Genomic DNA, 19,250 nt, shown 5'->3' on the forward strand with positions numbered 1-19,250 from the left:
TGAAGAAGGACGGCGGTATCCACCCGATCCTCGACCTAAGGTCCCTCAACTCCCACTTGAAGACCATGAGATTCCGCATGCTGCGTACAGTGGATGTCTTACACCACATCCAGGCGGGCGACTGGTTTGCCACCGTCGACCTGAAAGACGCCTACTTCCATGTTCCCATTGCGCCACACCACAGGCAGTTCCTGTGGTTTGCCTTCGAGGGCCAGGCTTTCGAGTTCAATGTTCTGCCCTTTGGGATATCTCTGGCACCCCGTGTGTTCACCAGGTGTGTGGCAGCGGCATTGGCACCACTTCAGGCAAGGGGTTTGCGTCTCCTGCCTTACCTGGACGACTGGCTCGTCTGTTCACGGTCAGCAGCTCAGGCCCACACCGACATCACGACTGTGCTCTCACATGTCGCAGAGCTGGGGCTAAGGGTGAATTACAAGAAGAGCTCGCTGGTGCCTAGCCAGGAGACAGCTTTCTTGGGCATGCACCTGGATTCGAGGTCGTTGATGGCAACCCCCTCCCAGACCAGGATCCACAACATCCGCCTGCTGCTTGGCCGCTTCGGACGGGGCAGGTCACTCGCCCTGAAGACCTTTCAGCGCCTGCTGGGCATGCTTACGGCAGCCTCCTCTCTGGTCCCGCTGGGACTCCTGGACTTACGTCTGCTTCAGAGGTGGCTCAGCGGTCTCCACCTCCACCTGGCGCTGCACGGGCGCAGGCTCGTGAAGGTGATGGATACTTTTTTCAGGCTCCTCCGTCCATGGAGGAGGAGGGCTTACCTTCTGCGGGGTGTTCCGCTGGCGGCTATCCCCTCCCGGAGGGAGGTCATCACCACGGATGCTTCCCTGGGAGGTTGGGGTGCAGTCTGGCAATGCCGGACCGTCAGAGGCTGCTGGAGTCCAGGGCAGCGACAGCAGCACATCAACGTGCTGGAGCTACGGGCTGTGTTCCTCGGCCTACAGCACTTTCTCCCAGGCCTAGCCAGCAGACACGTTCTGGTGCGGACGGACAACGCTACGGTAGTGTACTACATCAACCACCAGGGAGGCACCAAGTCCCTCCAGTGCTTGGAAGTGGCCAGCCAACTTCTGCGGTGGGCCCATCGACATCTCTTGAGCCTGCGTGCCATGTACTTGCCAGGCACTGCCAACAGGGCAGCAGATCTGCTGTCCCGCCAGGACCCCGATCCCGGGGAATGGAGACTCAACCCAGTGGTGGTTCTCGCCATCTGGGAACGTTTTGGCAGGGCAGAGGTGGACCTCTTTGCCTGCCAGGAGTCAACACACTGCCCTCTGTTGTTCAGCCTCCACGGCCCCAGCTCCCTGGGCCAGGATGCGCTGGCGCATGCTTGGCCGAGGCAACTGCTGTATGCCTTCCCCCCTCTGCCGCTGATCGTGCCAACCCTACACAGGGTTGCGATGGACCACCACGGGCTGCTGCTTGTCGCCCCTCGGTGGCCGGGCCGAGTGTGGTTTCCTAAGTTGCTGCAACTTCTGAACGGCGACCCCTGGTGCCTGCCAGTGAGGACGGACCTGCTATCACAGCTGGGAGGGCAGATCTGGCACCCGGATCCAGCCCGTCTGCAGCTCTGGGTGTGGCCGCTGAAGGGCCAGACCCCCTGCTAGGTCTTTGTGAGCCGGCAGTGGTCAACACCATTGCAAGCTCTCGGGCACCCTCCACCAATGCCCTCTACGCCAACAGATGGAGGCTTTTCTCCAACTGGTGCTTGACTTGGGGGGAGGAGCCTACATGCTGCCCCCTGCCGACCATTCTACTGTTCCTCCAGTCTCTGTTTGATAAGGGTCTTACTCCTTCCACCATCAAGGTTTATGCAGCTGCCATCTCTGCTCAGCATGCCAGAGTTGGGGGAAGGACCGTGGGGTCCCACCCCTTGGTGGCACGTTTCTTGAAGGGTGCTCTCCGGTTGAGACCCCCCCGATGGAGCCGGGTACCCACATGGGATCTTCACTTGGTGCTGCAGGCTCTCTGCGACGCACCGTTTGAGCCCCTGCTCACGGCAGACATTTCATGGCTCTCCCTGAAGACTGCTTTTCTTCTGGCCATTACATCGACGAGGCGCGTCGGGGAATTACGCGCGCTGTCAGTCAGTGGGGAGTGCCTGCAGTGGCACTCCGGCGACAGTGGGGTCACTCTGTGGCCTAACCCCTCTTTCCTCCCGAAGACCCTCTCTGCTACCTTCGTCAACCAGCCCCTTAGCGTTGCGGCGTTCGAGGCGGGCCATGGTGAGAGGTCGGAACTTTTGTGCCCAGTTCGCGCCCTCAGGGTGTACGTGTCCCGTACGGAGGGCTTCCGTAGGAGTGACGCCCTGTTTCTGTGCCACACAGGGCCGAGGAGGGGTCTGGCGCTCTCTAAGCAGAGGCTATCCAAGTGGATAGTCGAGGCCATATTACATGCCTACAGGCACAGTGGCTCCCCGATTCCTCCGGCTGTCAGGGCGCACTCTGCACAGGGCGTGGCGGCCTCATGGGCATCACTGAAGGGCGTGCCCCTTTCAGACATATGCAGCACAGCCTCCTGGGCTTCCAGCTGCACCTTCACCAGGTTTTACCATCTTAATGTCGTCCCACATAATTCTGTGGCGACGGCTGTCATTCCAGGCCCGTCGCAGCAGCACTGAGTACGGGTAGGCACTCCTCATGACCTGGTTGGTATTAGTCATCCATGTGCTGAAAGCACTGCCTCTGGCGGTCAGGAGAAACGAAATAGAACGAGGGTTATGTATATAACCGCGGTTCTATGAGTTTCGGATGACCGCCAGAGCTTGGCAGTCACTCGGAGTGTACACAAGAAGATTTGCCAAGAGGTCACTTCCTGGGTTCACCGGTCTTTTGTGCCGGGGTCACGGGGTGACGTCACCCAGGTCACACGTGACTTTGTTGTTACTATTACTCAACCTGCACGTTCATGTGATGGATATCCATGTGCTGAAAGCACCGCCTCTGGCGGTCATCCGAAACTCATAGAGCCGCGGTTATATACATAACCCTCGTTTCTTCTCCTGAAAAGCCGTCTTTGGTCTGTGGCCAAACAACTCTACGTTTGATTCATCTGTCCAGAGCATGTTATTCCAAAAGGCCTGGTCTTTGACATTTTATGTTTAACATTTCTTTTGGACAGCAAAGGCTTTTTCCTGGCATGCTTGCCATGCAGGTCAAATTTGTCCAATCTCTATCTGATTGTAGATGTTTGCACTTTCACACCAACATTTGCAAGTGTTACCTGAAGTTATCTCAGATCATTGTCTCATCTCATTCAAAATATGTCTGAGTAATAATATATGCACCTCACCACGCTACTGTATTAAACGTACTTTCACGTCAACTACTGCACAGAGCTTTATAAATGATCTCCCAGAGCTGTCAACTTTGATTGGGTCACTGTCAGCCCCTGCAGAACTCGATCAGGCAACTGAATGCTTAGAGTCAACATTCCGCCATACTTTAGATAATGTAGCTCCTCTAAAAAGGAAAATGGTCAGAGACAAAAAATTAGCATCCTGGTATAATGATGACACTCGCACTTTAAAACAGACCACTCGAAAATTGGAACGTAAATGGCGTCAAACAAAATTGGTAGTGTTCAAATTGGCGTGGAAGGAGAGCTTCCTGAAGTATAGAAAAGCTCTTAGTGCTGCGAGATCAACATATCTCTCCTCCCTAATAGAAGATAACAAAAATAATCCTAGATTCCTATTTAATACTGTAGCAAAATTAACCAGGAATAAGTCCACTATAGACACATGCACACCTGCAGTATGGAGTAGCAACGACTTCATGAATTTTTTTAATGACAAAATTGAGAATATCCGACAAAAAATTCAAACTACTAATTTAAGGTTAGACAATGAAAGTGACCTCGTAGTTAACAATATAACTGTATCAGATCATCAGTTAGAATGTTTTACTCCCCTAAAAGAAACTGAATTACTTTCATTAATCTCTACATCAAAAGCCTCAACTTGCGTACTAGATCCCTTACCGACACATCTATTCAAACAGATAATGCCTGGAGTAATTGAACCGCTTCTAAAAATAATAAATTCTTCTCTTATGATTGGCTATGTACCCAAATCCTTTAAACTAGCAGTTATCAAACCCCTGATTAAAAAACCTGACCTTGATCCCTGTCAGCTGTCCAATTATCGGCCAATATCAAACCTCCCCTTTATCTCCAAGATCCTTGAAAAAGCTGTGGCACAGCAGTTATGCTCATATTTACATAGGAATAACATCCATGAAATGTATCAGTCAGGATTTAGACCTCATCATAGCACAGAGACAGCACTGGTTAAAGTAGTAAACGACCTACTGTTGGCGTCTGATCAGGGCTGTGTCTCGCTACTTGTGTTGCTTGACCTTAGTGCAGCATTTGATACCATTGATCATTCCATTCTTCTGGATAGACTAGAAAATGTTGTGGGAGTTAAGGGAATGGCCCTCTCCTGGCTCAGGTCTTATCTAACTGATCGTTATCAGTATGTTGATATAAATGGTGATATTTCTAGACGTACCGAGGTAAAGTTTGGTGTTCCACAAGGTTCTGTCTTGGGTCCACTGCTTTTTTCTCTATATATGTTACCTCTGGGCGATATTATTCGTAAACATTGTATTAGTTTCCACTGTTATGCTGATGACACACAGTTGTATGTCTCTGCAAAACCTGATGAGAGACACCAGCTTAATAGAATTGAGGAATGTGTGAAGGACATTAGACACTGGATGCTTATAAATTTCCTTCTGCTTAACTCTGACAAGACTGAAGTACTTGTGCTAGGACCACATACAGCTAGAAGTAAGTTTTCTGATTACACAGTAACTCTGGATGGCCTTTCTGTTTCTTCACGTGCAGCAGTAAAAGACCTCGGAGTGATTATTGACCCCAGTCTTTCATTCGAAACTCACATTGATAACATCACCCGGATAGCTTTCTTTCATCTCAGAAATATTGCAAAGATAAGAAATTTAATGTCATTGCATGATGCAGAAAAACTAGTCCATGCTTTCGTTACCTCCAGGTTGGATTATTGTAATGCCTTACTGTCTGGATGTTCCAATAAGTGCATAAACAAGCTCCAGTTAGTTCAAAATGCCGCAGCAAGAGTCCTTACTAGAACAAGAAAATATGACCACATCACGCCTGTCTTATCCACACTGCATTGGCTCCCAATCAAATTTCGTATTGATTATAAAATACTACTATTGACCTTTAAAGCACTAAATGGTCTCGCACCACAGTACCTGAGTGAACTTCTGCTCCTCTATGACCCGCCACGCCTACTTAGATCAAAAGGTGCAGGCTATCTGCTGGTACCTCGTATAGTGAAGGCTACATCAGGGGGCAGAGCCTTTTCTTACAAAGCCCCACTGTTATGGAACAGCCTTCCAAGTAATGTTCGGGAATCAGACACAGTCTCAGCATTTAAGTCTAGGCTGAAAACATATCTGTTTAGTCAAGCCTTTTATTAATGATGTTTATGAGGTAAAGGAGTAGATCTGGAGGGTCCTCAGACATAGAGTGTTTTGGTAAACTGGGATGTATGGATGCTGTCAGTCCCCACTCGCTTGCTCACTCGAGTTTGTTGACGGTGCAGTGGCTGGCTGCTTTATGTCCCGGGGCTCCCTCATGCCTGTGTTACCTTCTGGCTCTCTCCTTTTAGTTATGCTGTCATAGTTAGTTGCCGGAGTCCCTGCTTGTACTCGGTGCAATATGTATACTGTTCCTACTTATTCAGGTGACATCGGGCATACCTAACCACCTGTGTTTTCTTTCTCTCCCCCCCCACTCCAAATCTGTCCCTCTGAGTTACATGGAGTCAACAGGAAATCTTTTGGTGGAGACGGTGTGGACCTCGACTGGCTATCGTAGCCTGCAGGGAATCGGCCGTCAGACATTCTGTCGCATGTCCCAGACCCGGTGAAATGTAACTGAATTGTCTTGGCCAGCCCTAAGGGTCCCATCTGCATCTCATCATTGGTGAGGAGTGTGCTCCCATCACCCAATCAAGCATCCAGCCAGAGCAGGTCATGATATATTTTTTTTTACCATATTAACATGCCATTGTGTGTCATGCCTGATGTAAAGACTCTCGTCTCTGCGAGCCTACCACACAGATTTAATACTTGTCATTTTTAGGGCATACCTAACAACATGTTTTCTTTCTCTCTCTCTCTCCCCCCCCCCCCCCCCCCCCCCCCTCTGTCCCTCTGAGTTACATGTTGATCCTGGGATTGAGATGCTGGCCTCTTCTGCCCCTCGGACCTGCTTGATCCATCCTGGTGCCCTGTGTCTGGTCGGAGTTTTATCGCCCCACTCCTGTGAAGGACGGCCCCATGAGGACAGTTGAGGGTTATACCTGTTAAAACTGTTAATATTATAGTCAGGCTGTCTGTTGTTGCCCAAATGAGGATGGGTTCCCTTTTGAGTCTGGTTCCTCTCGAGGTTTCTTCCTCATGTCGTCTGAGGGAGTTTTTCCTTGCCACCGTCGCCACAGGCTTGCTCATTGGGGATAGATTAGGGATAAAATTAGCTCATGTTTTAAGTCGTTCAAATTCTGTAAAGCTGCTTTGCGACAATGTTTATTGTTAAAAGCGCTGTACAAATAAACTTGATTTGATTTGATTTGATTTACCTGCAGATCCAGTGATGAAATTTTGTGGTTCTTGGAGACCTTTCAGCATCAAACAGTCTGCTCTTGGGCTGAATTTGCTGCTAGTCCTGAACAAATTGTCAGTTGTTTGAAGCCTACACCACTTGTAAATGATTTTCCTGACAGTGGAATGATTTATTTCTCATAATTTAGAGATCTTTTAAAATCCCTTGCCAAATTCATAGGCATCCGCAATCTTTTTTTTTTTTTCTGAGATCCTGAGAGAGCTGTTTAGAGCTTGGCATGTTGACACCACACACTTCAATAGCAAAGAGAACACCAGATCTGAGATGTCAGGTTTAAATAAAATGGGTTGCATTTGCGCCTCCACCTGCAGGAGGTTCTAATCAATGGCACCTAATCTGGAACACCTGAGTTTCATGTTATGGACTTGAAAGTGTGATAAATGTAAGGGTGTACTTACTTTTTTCCAGGGTGTCCTTACTTTTTTGACTTTTTTAAAAAAATTTAAATTATGAAAATGGCTAAAAATGTCAATTTTATGCGCCATTTGTTGGAGTATATCACCTTTATCTGTAGGTGCTATATCAAAGGGAGGGAAATGTTTGCTTGTTGAGAAAAGTCTACTATTTCCATGGGAGGTACTTATTTTTTTCACATGACTGCATCCACATTTGAGTCACAACAGCTGTACCCATGTCCACATCCACTGTCTTCTTCCTCTCCACTAAAGCATACAGCCAAATTTACGACCAGCCATCTACAACCCAATCAGAAGCCAAAACAGTTGTTTCCATCCACAATGTTTTCCCAGAGACGTGGATTTGGGATCTTGTTCCAGTCAGGTGTGTATACTGTTATAAGTGGATTTTCTGTTTTTTTTTTTTTTTTTCAGTCTTTGTTATTGATTTGTTGCTATTTCCTCTACAGTCAATCTGGAACGATTGCCATTAATAAAACAGTTCCAGACTCCATCACTACATGGCAGGCTGGTGCATTTTGTACATCACCTAATGGATTTGGAGTCGCCCCGATAGCTGAGGTCACTGCCTTCCAGCCTTTCTTTGTGAGTCTCACCATGCCAAGCTCCATCATCCGAGAAGAAGCGTTCACACTCAAAGCCACTGTCTTCAACAATCTCCAAAGCTGTATGATGGTGAGAAGATATTTTTGGGCTGATTAAGTTAAGTTTTCTCAAATCAAGTATTCCTTTCTCACATGCAGTATGTGTAGTATTCCATCACAGCATTAAGAGAACATAACATTCAGATGGGTTTAAATTTCCTTAAAATTTCTACAAACACAAGTTTGCCAGCTTACTAACTTTGTTGCTAGTTTTGATAAATTAAACCCCTTTCATTGATTTTATTTTTAAAAGTAGCTTAGCAACAATTCTGACTTTTTTTTTTTACTAATCACCATTGTTTCCAATGATTAATCACTGATCAAAATAATTATTCTATTTAGCAGGTTTGTATTCAGAAAAACATCTTCATGTAACAAGTTTTGATATACAAATGATCATGATGCCTCCGTGAATATGCAAATTACCCTAACCTATTTAATTCCTTGAATAGAATCAGTAACACTGGTGACACAGGGTTTTCTTTCATAAGGATCAACCGAGGAAAAAGTTGGTTGAGTTGATGGAATGAAAACTCTGTGTGTTAAAGGTGAAGGTGACTTTGGCCGATTCACATCAGTTCTTCGCAGAAATTCAGAATAAATGCATAGAGATACAATGTCTGTGTGCTGGTGAGAGCTGGACCTTCTCCTGGACCATCACACCTCTGGTTCTTGGTATGTCTAACTTTTCAACTTAATGCTGTCAGAAGTTTGTAACTCAAAAATAGCCAAAAAAATATACTTACATGAAAGAATTTGCCTAAAACACTTTTATTGTACAGAACCAATACAAGCGTGAGTGAATCTCAGGAGTACACTGAAGTCTGAACTCTTGTTAACAGTTTTTAAGTCAGGTCCCTTTTTGGGAGACCCTCCCCAGGACCACCCACAGACCGCCCCAAAACAAAATGGCAGATCCGATCATTGTAAAAGGGGTTTCTTTGTTTGAAACACAGACTTCTGATTGGCTAAAACATTCCTGCTATTTTTCAAAAGAAAACAGACATACTTGAGTTTTTGTTAAAAACTCTGTCCATAATTATAACACAAGAGTAAAGAACAATATTCATATATTAAAAATAAATTCAAAATCAAAACACTGGACTTTTGCTTTTTCAGTTGCCACGTTATATAATTCTCTGCCTATGTTAAACTCCGAGACTATGAAGAAATTTAGAATGAACCACTGGAAACATTTTTCTGCGATGTAGATACAAATCTTATTCATTATTAATCATAGTATGTTTGTCTCACTACATTGTATATTACTTATTTTATATTAGTTATATATTTTACAAATTTAATAATGTAGATATAGATTATTAGCATAAGTTTATACACATCTCCAATGAAAACCAGTGTCAAGTGGTGGATCTTGTGTTTAATAAATCTATCTGTCTGTCTGTCTAGCATTTTACCATATGGCCTTCTAAAGGTTTTACTACTTAATGACGAATCTGTGTTTGTCACGCAAAATTTCTTAATTTCCCTGAGGGAGCCCTCCCAAAGGGATCAATAAAGTTTTTTATCTAATCTAAAATGCCTTTACAATGATAATCAGTGGTGGATATTGCAAGATGATCACATTGTAGAGAAGTGAGAGAACAGTCACCTTATCCTGCCTTGAATCCAGGTCTACAGCATGCCAAACCTGCACCCTGACCACAACACCAAAGAGCATGATATGGCAGTCACAGCACATACTCAACTGTAGTGATGGGCACGCCATCACACTGCCCTCCCCTTTGGGAGGTGCACCTGTGTGCTTCACACACACAGGCATCCTTCACAGGGCACACACCTCCAATGGCCTCCCAGCGAGCCATCCCACTTCTGACACCATCTGTAGCGAAGCAAAAGAACAGTCACCTTATCCTGCCTTGAACCCAAGTCTACAGGGTACCAAACCTACACCCTGATCCCAACACCAAAGAGCTGGGCTCGTTGGTACGGCAGTCAGAGCACATACTCTACTGTAGTGACGGGCACTCCGTTAAATTCTGTGTACTTAGGCTCAGCTTAAGGAGCTTGAAGTTTAAATACTTCCCAAGTGTATCAATCATAAATTCATGCTAAATAATACACCAATTTCACCATGCTCTCAAAAAATTGTAGCACGCTAAAACAGTTTGCGTGTGTGTGTGTGTGTGTGTGTGTGTGTGTGTGTACTGTATGTGTCCCCAGCATGTGACTGGAGGTGTGAGGCCCATAAAATATTGAAATGGGAGAGCAGTCTTTCGAATCTAGTTTGATCAACAATGGATTAAAAAGATAACTGTAGCTAGAGACAGATCTTCACATCTTTTGGCACTTCTAGAGACAAAGTCTATGGGAATCCCAACACATTCTGAAGTGCTAAACCAAAAGCTAGAGACAAAATTCTCTCACAATGCTCACTGAAAATGATATGATAGGAACATGATCTTTGTCATATTACCAAAGCAGGAACAGTTAAAATAGCTATAGTTAAAATAACTGTGTCCTCTATGTGAAAAAAAGCAGAGTGAAGTAATAGACATTTTACAGTTTACTAAGAGGAACTTCTCGTTAATGTGTGACAGAGTCCTTTAAAGCAAATAAAATTTGACCAATGTAGATTTACTTACATAAACACACAATGTTAAATGCAATAACGTGTCTTTTTTATATTTTTGATCAGAAGACAGATTCTGATTTCTGACTTTTGCATGATTACAGGGTTAGCACCTTGAGTAGGTCAGTGCCCAGTGAGTGCCCATGAGAAACTCATGTCCATAAGGATAAAATTGTAATTTTTATCCCCCACTGGCTGAAAGGCCTGAAGGGGGATTATGTTGTGGCAATGTCCATCCATCCGTCTGTCCGTCCCAGGAAGGGTGCTCACGTTCTGAAATCAACTCTTCTCACAATTTTTCTAGGAATTTCACGAAACTTGGCAGGATTCTTTGTTATATGTCAGTAATATGCATATTGTAATTTCGTTAAATTTGTTCACATTTTACCAGAGTTACAGCCCTTGATTAACAACAATTTCATGAGTGTGTTTTCCTTCTGAAATCAACTCCTCTCACAATTTGTGGAGGAATTTCATGAAACTTGACAAGAGGCATTGGTATATGTCGGTACTACACATATTGTAATTTTGTTCAATTTGGTCACATTTTACCAGAGTTACAGCCTTTCCATCCATCTGTCCGTCCATCCATCTGTCCATCCCGGGAAGGGTGCTCACCTTCTGAAATCAACTCCTCTTGCAATTTTTGGAGAAATTTCACGAAACTTGACAGGATTCTTTGATACATATCAGTAATACGCATATTGTAATTTCGTTAAATTCAGTCCTATTTTACCAGAGTTATCGTAGAGTTGCCAGTGGGGAATACTGTGCTCTCAGAGCACTCTTGTTAATTTTATTCTTTAATAAGAACACCTGTACACCTGCCCATTTAAGCAGTTATCCAATCAGCCAATCATGTTGTAGAAATATGATGCATACGATCATGCAGATAGAGCTCCAGTTTGTTCACATCAAACATCAAAATGAAGAAAAAGTGTAATCTCTGTGACTTTAACTGTAGAGAAAATCCCAGGAGATCAGCAGTTTCTGAAATGCTCAAACCAACCCATCTGGCGCCAACAACCATGTCATAGTTAAAGTCCCAGAGATCAGACTTTTTCTTCATTCTGTTGTTTGATGTGAATATTAACACAGCTCTTGACCTGTATCTGTGTGATTTTATGCATTGTGCTGCTGCCACATAATTGGATGATTGGATAACTGCATAAATGCACAAGTGTATAGGCATTCCTATTAAAATGGTGTGTGTGTGTGTGTGTGTGTGAAGTCAAGTTTATTTGTATAGTACTTTTAACAACAGACATTTTTTGAAAGCAGCTTTACAGAAAATTAAAGGCTTTAAACATGAGCTAATTTTATTCCTAATTTATCCCCAATGATGAAGCCTGTGGTGATGGTGGCAAGGAAAAACTCCCTCAGATGACATGAGGAAGAAACCTTGGGAGGAACAGACTCAAAAGGGAACCCATCCTCATCTGGGTGATAACAGATAGCATGATTATAAATAACATGCTTCTATAACTGTGTCCTATAGAGTCATGAAGTACAATTGTGAACCAGGAAGTTCATTATAGTTTTTACATGAAGTCTGTTTTGTTGAAGTTATCAACTGTTCATTGATGGATATATGAATGCAAAACTGTTCATGACAACTGCAGTCCTAAAGTTATCATGTCAGTAAGTGTCCAGAATCATCTAAGTGCAACTTTCAACTGTCCATATGGGGCCCTCCTCCACAGGAGCGATGTGATGAGACTCCAGGCAAACGTAGGGCATCAGGATGGATCAGGCAGGTCTGAGGAGCAGAAAGCATCACTGGTGTCTCAGGATTGATGTGGAACTCAACAGAGACAGACAGAGGGAAGAGACTGGGGGATGGGGATGGGGGGGGGGGGGGTTTAGGTATGCCCAATGTCACCTAATGGTGAAGAACAAGATACATTTTACACTGAGTGCAAACTGGGACTCCAGCAAAACTAACTATGACAGTATAACTAAAAGGGAGAGCCAACACAGTCATGATGGAGACCTGGGACATAAAGCAACAACCACTACCCCATCAACAAAACGTGTGTGTGTGTGTTATAGGGGAGGTGAGCATCAGTGTGACAGCAGAAGCCATTCACTCATCGATTCTCTGTGGGAAGAGTAAACCTTCTGTTCCAGAGAAAGGACGCATCGACACAGTCATTAAAACACTGCAAGTGAAGGTGATTACATTATTACTTATAATAATAATAATAATAATTAAAGCCGCTAGCAGCCTTGACGGGCCCTCACACGTGTGGTTCCACAACCCAGGACATTCCGCCACCCAACAAAACAATCATGTCATATATTCATCAAATGTTCAAAGGTGATGTGCATGCTGCAAATGCCATGACTGCTTGACGGATGAGATAGACAGACAAAGACTGTGTGTGTGTGTGTGTTTCTGTGATGTGAAAATGTACATTTATATATGAACAAAACTATACATGTGTCTCCTCCTTATCATTATCTCACGCTGTAACCTTAAGTCATCTCAGCTTTCCTGTGTCTGCTGTGTGTGTGTGTGTGTGTGTACATGCAGAGTTTTCATATGTCTGCAACAAAATGCACAATGACAGCAGGTCACTAATATATAGATTTAGGCACTGCCTAAAAGCGGAGCTCCCATCTGTTTCTGGGTTGTAGAATTTTCTTTTCTCCTAGCCAGGCTCTTGTTTTATCTCTTTACTGGCTCACACTGCCCACTAGGCGGTGTGTATGACTGGTAATTACTAAAACTGACGACTAGGCGGTGTGTATGACTGGTAATTACTAACATTGACCACTAGGCGGTGTGTATGACTGGTAATTACTAACACTGACCACTAGGCGGTGTGTATGACTGGTGGTACACGTACACGGACAAACCACAAAAAATCGACTGGATGGGTTTACCATTTTTTCTTAGGTATGGTGCGCTGCTGGAGCTCCACTATTATAGTGTGTGTGTGTGTGTGTGTGTGTGTGTGTCTGTTTGTCAGAGGGAGAGAGAGAAAGTGTGTGTGAGAGAGAGTGTGCTCATAGATGTTGCGTGTGCATGTGAGTGCATACTTGAGTGTATGTGTGTATGCATAAATATGCATATGACTGTGTGTATGAGTGTGCACAGAATTGTATATGTTATATCATCAGACTCATGATATCCAATATTTTGTAAAGTTTCAGATCAATCCATCAATGAATTGAACATTTTTCCCCGTTTCCTGCTTGGCCAGATGGTGGCGCTGTGCTAGGCATCTGAATTACACATGTGAATATCATCACAATCATAATGCACAATATTTTGTAAAGTGTCAGATCAGTCAGTGAAGGCATTGCCAATTTCTGGCACATTTCCTGCTTGGCCAGGTGGTGTAAGAAGTGTCCGACCATACAGTCAATGACACGTTTCCTGTTTATGTGGCAAGATATTAAAATCATAAGGCCATTTCAACATATCAAAAATCCCTTCGCAATTTAATATCAGCGACATCTTGGCATCACGTATAACAAATTTCACATGAATCTCATGAACCGTCTAGGAGGAGCATGTTAAAATTCATCATGTGTCAAAACACACATATTCAAAACCCTATTCTTTCCTTGACCAGTTGGTGGCGCTATGCCAGACAGGCCCATAACAGCTAAAGAGTATCAGAATCATATTACAAAATATCAAGTTAAACATTCAGCAATATCTTGGCATATTATGTTATAATATTTCAACATATTACAACATATCAAAAATCCCTTAGCAATTCAACTTCAGCAATACCTAATGGTGCTCGGGTGCTAATAATAATTGCAGCTAGGGACCACTGACAGGACACATTAGATTTAAGTGTTTTTTTTTTTTCATCTCATCTCATTATCTCTAGCCGCTTTATCCTGTTCTACAGGGTCGCAGGCAAGCTGGAGCCTATCCCAGCTGACTACGGGCGAAAGGCGGGGTACACCCTGGACAAGTCGCCAGGTCATCACAGGGCCAACATAGAATTGATTTTGTAATATTTGGAAAATTACCTAAGCAGATGCAAAATCCAACTCTAAATATGAGGAACATTAACATGACTTAATGTAATTTGCAGCCCTTTTATTGATGCTGTAATTATGATTATTTCAGTCAGGTCAGGGTCTAGACCCTGCTACTCGTAACATTGTAACCCAGTACTACCTGCCTCATGGACAAGTGGTCAGCGTCTAACCCAGCTCCCCCACCAGCTCTATGCTGGTGAGGAGGGTGGCATGTCACCCAGCAGGAACAAAAATAAGACCTGTCAAAAGGAGGATGAGCTCCTCATGTGCCAACGGCCAAGATGCAGCAGGCACCGTGGAGTGCTTGGGGCACAGTTGGACAGACTCAATCTTGTGGCCATCCACTGCATCCTGCTTTATCTCCAGCCGTCTCAACCGTGTCCTGCCACTGGGTTAAGATGATTCAGGACAAGAGAGTGAGGCTGATGAAATGTGCAACTCTCCCTCACTATAATCAAATTTTACTGCACAATTCATGACTTTATTCACCTCCATTAAAGTTTCTCTCAAGCACTGCCACATAAACTCTGACACTTGGGAACAACTAGCCCTTGACCGCTTAGCTTTGCGTGATGCAATCCACAAAGGTGTCACATGTTATGAGAGGGAAAGAATAAGCATTGCTATCCAAAAACATCAAATACATAAAGAGAAGCAACTACTCCAACTCCCTACTGCTCCAGATACATTACATGTCTTTCCATATTGTCATCATACATTTCGTGCCCGGATTGGCCTTATCAGCCATCTATAGACTCACAATCTATGAAGTCATGCTCATCTTCATCTACGAAGGAGGAAACACAATTGTGATTATAATTGCAATTTTATTCTGCTCCCATTTTCAGGCTGAAGGAATCAAACAGTGTAAAGCTGAAAATAAGCTTCTCTGCCCATCAGGTCAGACACATACCTTATTCAATCCCCATGCTTATACACACCTGATACCTACAAGTACAGAGTTTTTAGATAAAAAGCACATTTTAATTTTGACTATTGATTATCAATCAGTTCTGTTGGATTTGTGCTGGAACTGAATTTTAGAAGAAGCTGGATCTCCTGGAACAGGTTTCAGGGCCTTTGCCAGGGCAGGGATTCATAATTCCAGTCTTGGAATTTCAGTGCAATATAGTTTATGACTTTAATGCTCAAAAATAACTATCAGGTGGAAGTAAGGGACACAGCAGTGGCTCTGTACAGTTTATACCAACTTTTTCCCTTGTTTCTCTATCTCTGTTAAAAGGTGGAGTTAAGGAGATGGTCTCACTAACCCTGCCTGATGTATTTGTGAATGGTTCAGCCATGGCTTCAGTCTCTGTGCTGGGTGAGTCGTAATACTATTTTGATTTCATGAATTGAAATCATTCTGGTGTATATATTATAGAACAAACTAAGAAACCACCTAAATTTTTTTGTTAAATCAGCATCTCTATATATGGCAACCATTTAATTCCAGTGTCTTTGCTGGAATTCCAACACAAGCACACGTCACTTTACTTAATGAGGTACTGATTAGATGATCATCTGAACCAAATCTTATTTAATGAAGGAAAGTATTAAAACCACTGCTGTGGTCATAACTATCCTCTTGCAATAGGTCCAGTTTGGATGGCAAAAACAGTGCTAGTATTACCTTAAATTTAATTGCAATACAAAAATATCTATTCATCATACCAAAAGATTTAAAAAGAAAAGTTTTGAGTGAGAAAAAGAAGGGTTCAGTTCTGGCTTTACTGGCAGAGGGACACAGTGAGTGTCAGGTTGCTTCCATCCTCAAAATTTCAAAGATGGCAGTTCATAAGAACAAGGTCAAGCAGCAGACATCAGGGACAACAAAGTTACAGACTGGCAGAGGGTGAAAATGACTCTCCACTGACTGGGATGATCGTCAACTCCTTCAAATGTCACTCAATAACCATAGGATGACATCGAGTGACCTACAAAAAGAATGGCAAATGGTAGCTGGGGTTAAATGCATGGCAAGCACAGTTCAAAACAGGCTCCTCTGGGTTGGGTTGAAGTCATGCAAAGCTAGAAAAAAGCTCTTCATCAATGAGAAGCAAAGAAGAGCCAGGCTGGGGTTTGCTCAAGACTATCAGGACTGGATTATAGAGGACTGGAGTAAGGGCATCTTCTCTGAAGAGTCCAATTTTCAGCTTCCCCCATCACCTGCTCATCTAATGGTTAGACGGAGACCTGGAGAAGCCTACAAGCCAGTGTCTTGCACTTATTGTGAAATTTGGTGGAGGATTGGTGATGATCTGGGGGTGCTTCAGCAGGGCTAGAATGGGGCAGATTTTTGTTTGTGAAGGACACATGAATCAAGCCATGTACAAGGTTATGCTGGGAAAAAAAAAAAACTTGCATCCTTCTGCTCTGACAATGTTCCCTAACTCTGAGGATTGGGTTTTCCAGCAGTGTTCCATGCCACACAGCTAGGTCAATCAAGGTGTGGATGGAGGATCACAAGATCAGGAACCTGTCATGGCCAACCCAATCTCCAGACGTGAACCCCATTGAAAACCTCTGGAATGTGATCAAGAGGAAGATGGATGGTCACAAGCCATCAAACAAAGCTGAGCTGGTTGAATTTTTGCACCAGGAGGGGCATAAAGTCACCCAAGAGCAACATGAAAGACTGGTGTAGAGCATGCCAAGATGCATGAAAGCTGTGATTAAATGTCAGGGTTATTCCACCAAATATTGATTTCTGAACTCACCCCAAGTTCAAACATTAGCATTGTGTTATTTAAAATTGAATATGATCTTGATTTCTTTGCATCATTCAAGGTCTGAAAACACTTCATCTTTTATTATTATTATTATTATTATTATTATTTTGACCAGTTGTCATTTTCTGCAATTAAATGCTCTAAGTGACAATATTTTTATGGGGAATTTGAAGGAAATGTCAGTATTTTATGGAATAAAACAAAAATGTTCATGTTCCTGGAACACATACCTATAAATTGTAAAAACCATGGCATCAAGACAAGCTTATACATGAGGTAAATAATGTGTGAAGATGATATTGTGATACATTGAACTTGTATGAAAAGATCAACAAAACAATGGTTACGTATGTAACCGTGGTTCTATGAATTTTGGATGACCGCCAAAGGCGGTGCTTAAAGCACCTGGATGTCCATCACATGCGCATGCAGTTCGAGTGTATATACCAACAAAGTCGCTTGCGACAGGGGGTGACGTATGCTACTGCACCGGTACTTAAGGTGCGTTCACTCCGGAAGCGTTCTCTTGGCAGTCTTCTCATCAGCCTTCCGAGTGATGGCCAAGTTCTGGCGGTCATCTGAAATTCATAGAACCGCGGTTACATACATAACCATCGTTCTATTTCATTTCTCCTGACCGCCAGAGGTGGTGCTTAAAGCACCTGGATTACTAATACCAACAGGGTCACGAGGAAGACCTACTTACCCTGCGAATGGCTGAAAAGGGTGGCTGTGGCCAGTGGATTGTGCATGGCCACATTAACCCTATAAAACCTTGCAAACGTGCAAGTTGAGATCCCTGAGGCAGCGGCCCAGATGTCAGGGAGTGGAACTCCACGTAGAGCCGCCCATGATGCAGCCACACTCCGAGTGGAGTGGCCTCGGATGTGGGGAGGGACTGGGAGGCTGCTGCTAATGGCCTCCACGGTCCAGTTCGACAGTCTCTGTTTGAACAACGCGTGGCCGCGCCTATGTCCAGTGTGACCCACAAACAGTGCATCCGACTGCCGAAATGCAGCAGTCGCTTCAATGTATGCCCTCAGTGCTCAAACTGGGCAAAGAAGGACGTGACCTTGGCCCTGCTCATTCTCCTCAGGCGGTGGTCTGAAGGCTTCCAGGCTGAGGGGCTGATTGGTGTACGAAGAGGAGAAGTTCTTGGGCATAAACGAAGGATTAGGCCACAATGTTGCACCCGTGCCATCGGGGCTCCATTGTAAGCACTCCCGGCCGATAGACAGGGCGTGTAGTTCACCCGCTCTTTTAGCCGACGCTATAGCTAAAGGGAATGCTGTCTTTAAAGATAGCCAATTGAGCTCCGTCCCCTGTAGGGGTTCAAATGGAGGTTTACACAGTGCACTTAAAACCAGAGGCAAGTCCCAAGCTGGTCTTGGACTGCGTTGAGGGGGTCTTATGCGCTGAGCACCTTTTAAGAAAGCTGCTCACCAGTGTGTGGGATCCCATAGTCAGTCCGTCCACCCTGTTGTGCATTGCAGATATAGCCACTACATACACCTTGCTGGTGGAGGGTGCAAGGCCCTCATCTAGACGAGACTGTAAAAAGCTGAGAACCACCGGTATCGGGCAACAAGTCGGTTCCTGATGGCGTGCTTGGCACCAACTCTCAGAGTTTCCACCTATTGGCATAGAGCGCATTGGTGGAAGGTGCGCGGGAGCACTGGATGGTCCGCACAACGGCCGGCTCACATTCTGCTAGCAGTGGGTCGGGCCCTTCAGAGGCCACACCCCCAGCTGCAACCGTGCTGGGTTTGGATGCCAAATTTGACCCCCCCCCATCTCTGAGAGGAAGTTCATCCGTGCAGGGAGACACCAAGGCTCCCCGTGCAGCAGCCCGTACAGGGTAGGGAACCAGACTCTTCCCGGCCAATTGGGGGCTACCAACAGCACCCTGTGACCCTCTTTGAGGGTCCTCTCGAGAGTGGGCAGGATTAGCGGGAGTGGTGGGAAAGTATACAGGAGCTGCTATGGCCACTCGTGTGCCAGTGCGTCTTGGCCCAAGGGGCTCGACGTTTCTTTCAGTGCAAACCACAGGGGACAATCTGAGAGGCGAAAAGGTCCACCTCTGCCCTGCCGTATCACAGCCAAATGCTCTGCACCACTTCCGGGTGCAGCTTCCACTTCCCCGGGTCAGGGTTCTGTCGCGACAGAA

At 44.7% G+C, this 19,250-nt stretch overlaps 1 protein-coding gene across 1 annotated transcript in view; it reads left to right on the plus strand.

The window, feature by feature from the left end:
• The window catches only part of LOC132892687 (alpha-2-macroglobulin-like), a 156,973-nt gene that overhangs the window by 108,842 nt on the left and 28,881 nt on the right, over positions 1-19,250 (plus strand). The window contains exons 18-23 of the mRNA XM_060930999.1: positions 7,359-7,470; positions 7,556-7,781; positions 8,299-8,425; positions 12,396-12,517; positions 15,200-15,251; positions 15,595-15,675. Of these exons, the coding sequence (XP_060786982.1) occupies positions 7,359-7,470; positions 7,556-7,781; positions 8,299-8,425; positions 12,396-12,517; positions 15,200-15,251; positions 15,595-15,675 (720 nt within the window). The remainder of the gene's footprint in view (positions 1-7,358; positions 7,471-7,555; positions 7,782-8,298; positions 8,426-12,395; positions 12,518-15,199; positions 15,252-15,594; positions 15,676-19,250) is intronic.

This window comes from Neoarius graeffei, chromosome 10, assembly GCF_027579695.1.
Source record: "Neoarius graeffei isolate fNeoGra1 chromosome 10, fNeoGra1.pri, whole genome shotgun sequence".
In the NCBI taxonomy this organism is placed as follows: domain Eukaryota; kingdom Metazoa; phylum Chordata; class Actinopteri; order Siluriformes; family Ariidae; genus Neoarius; species Neoarius graeffei.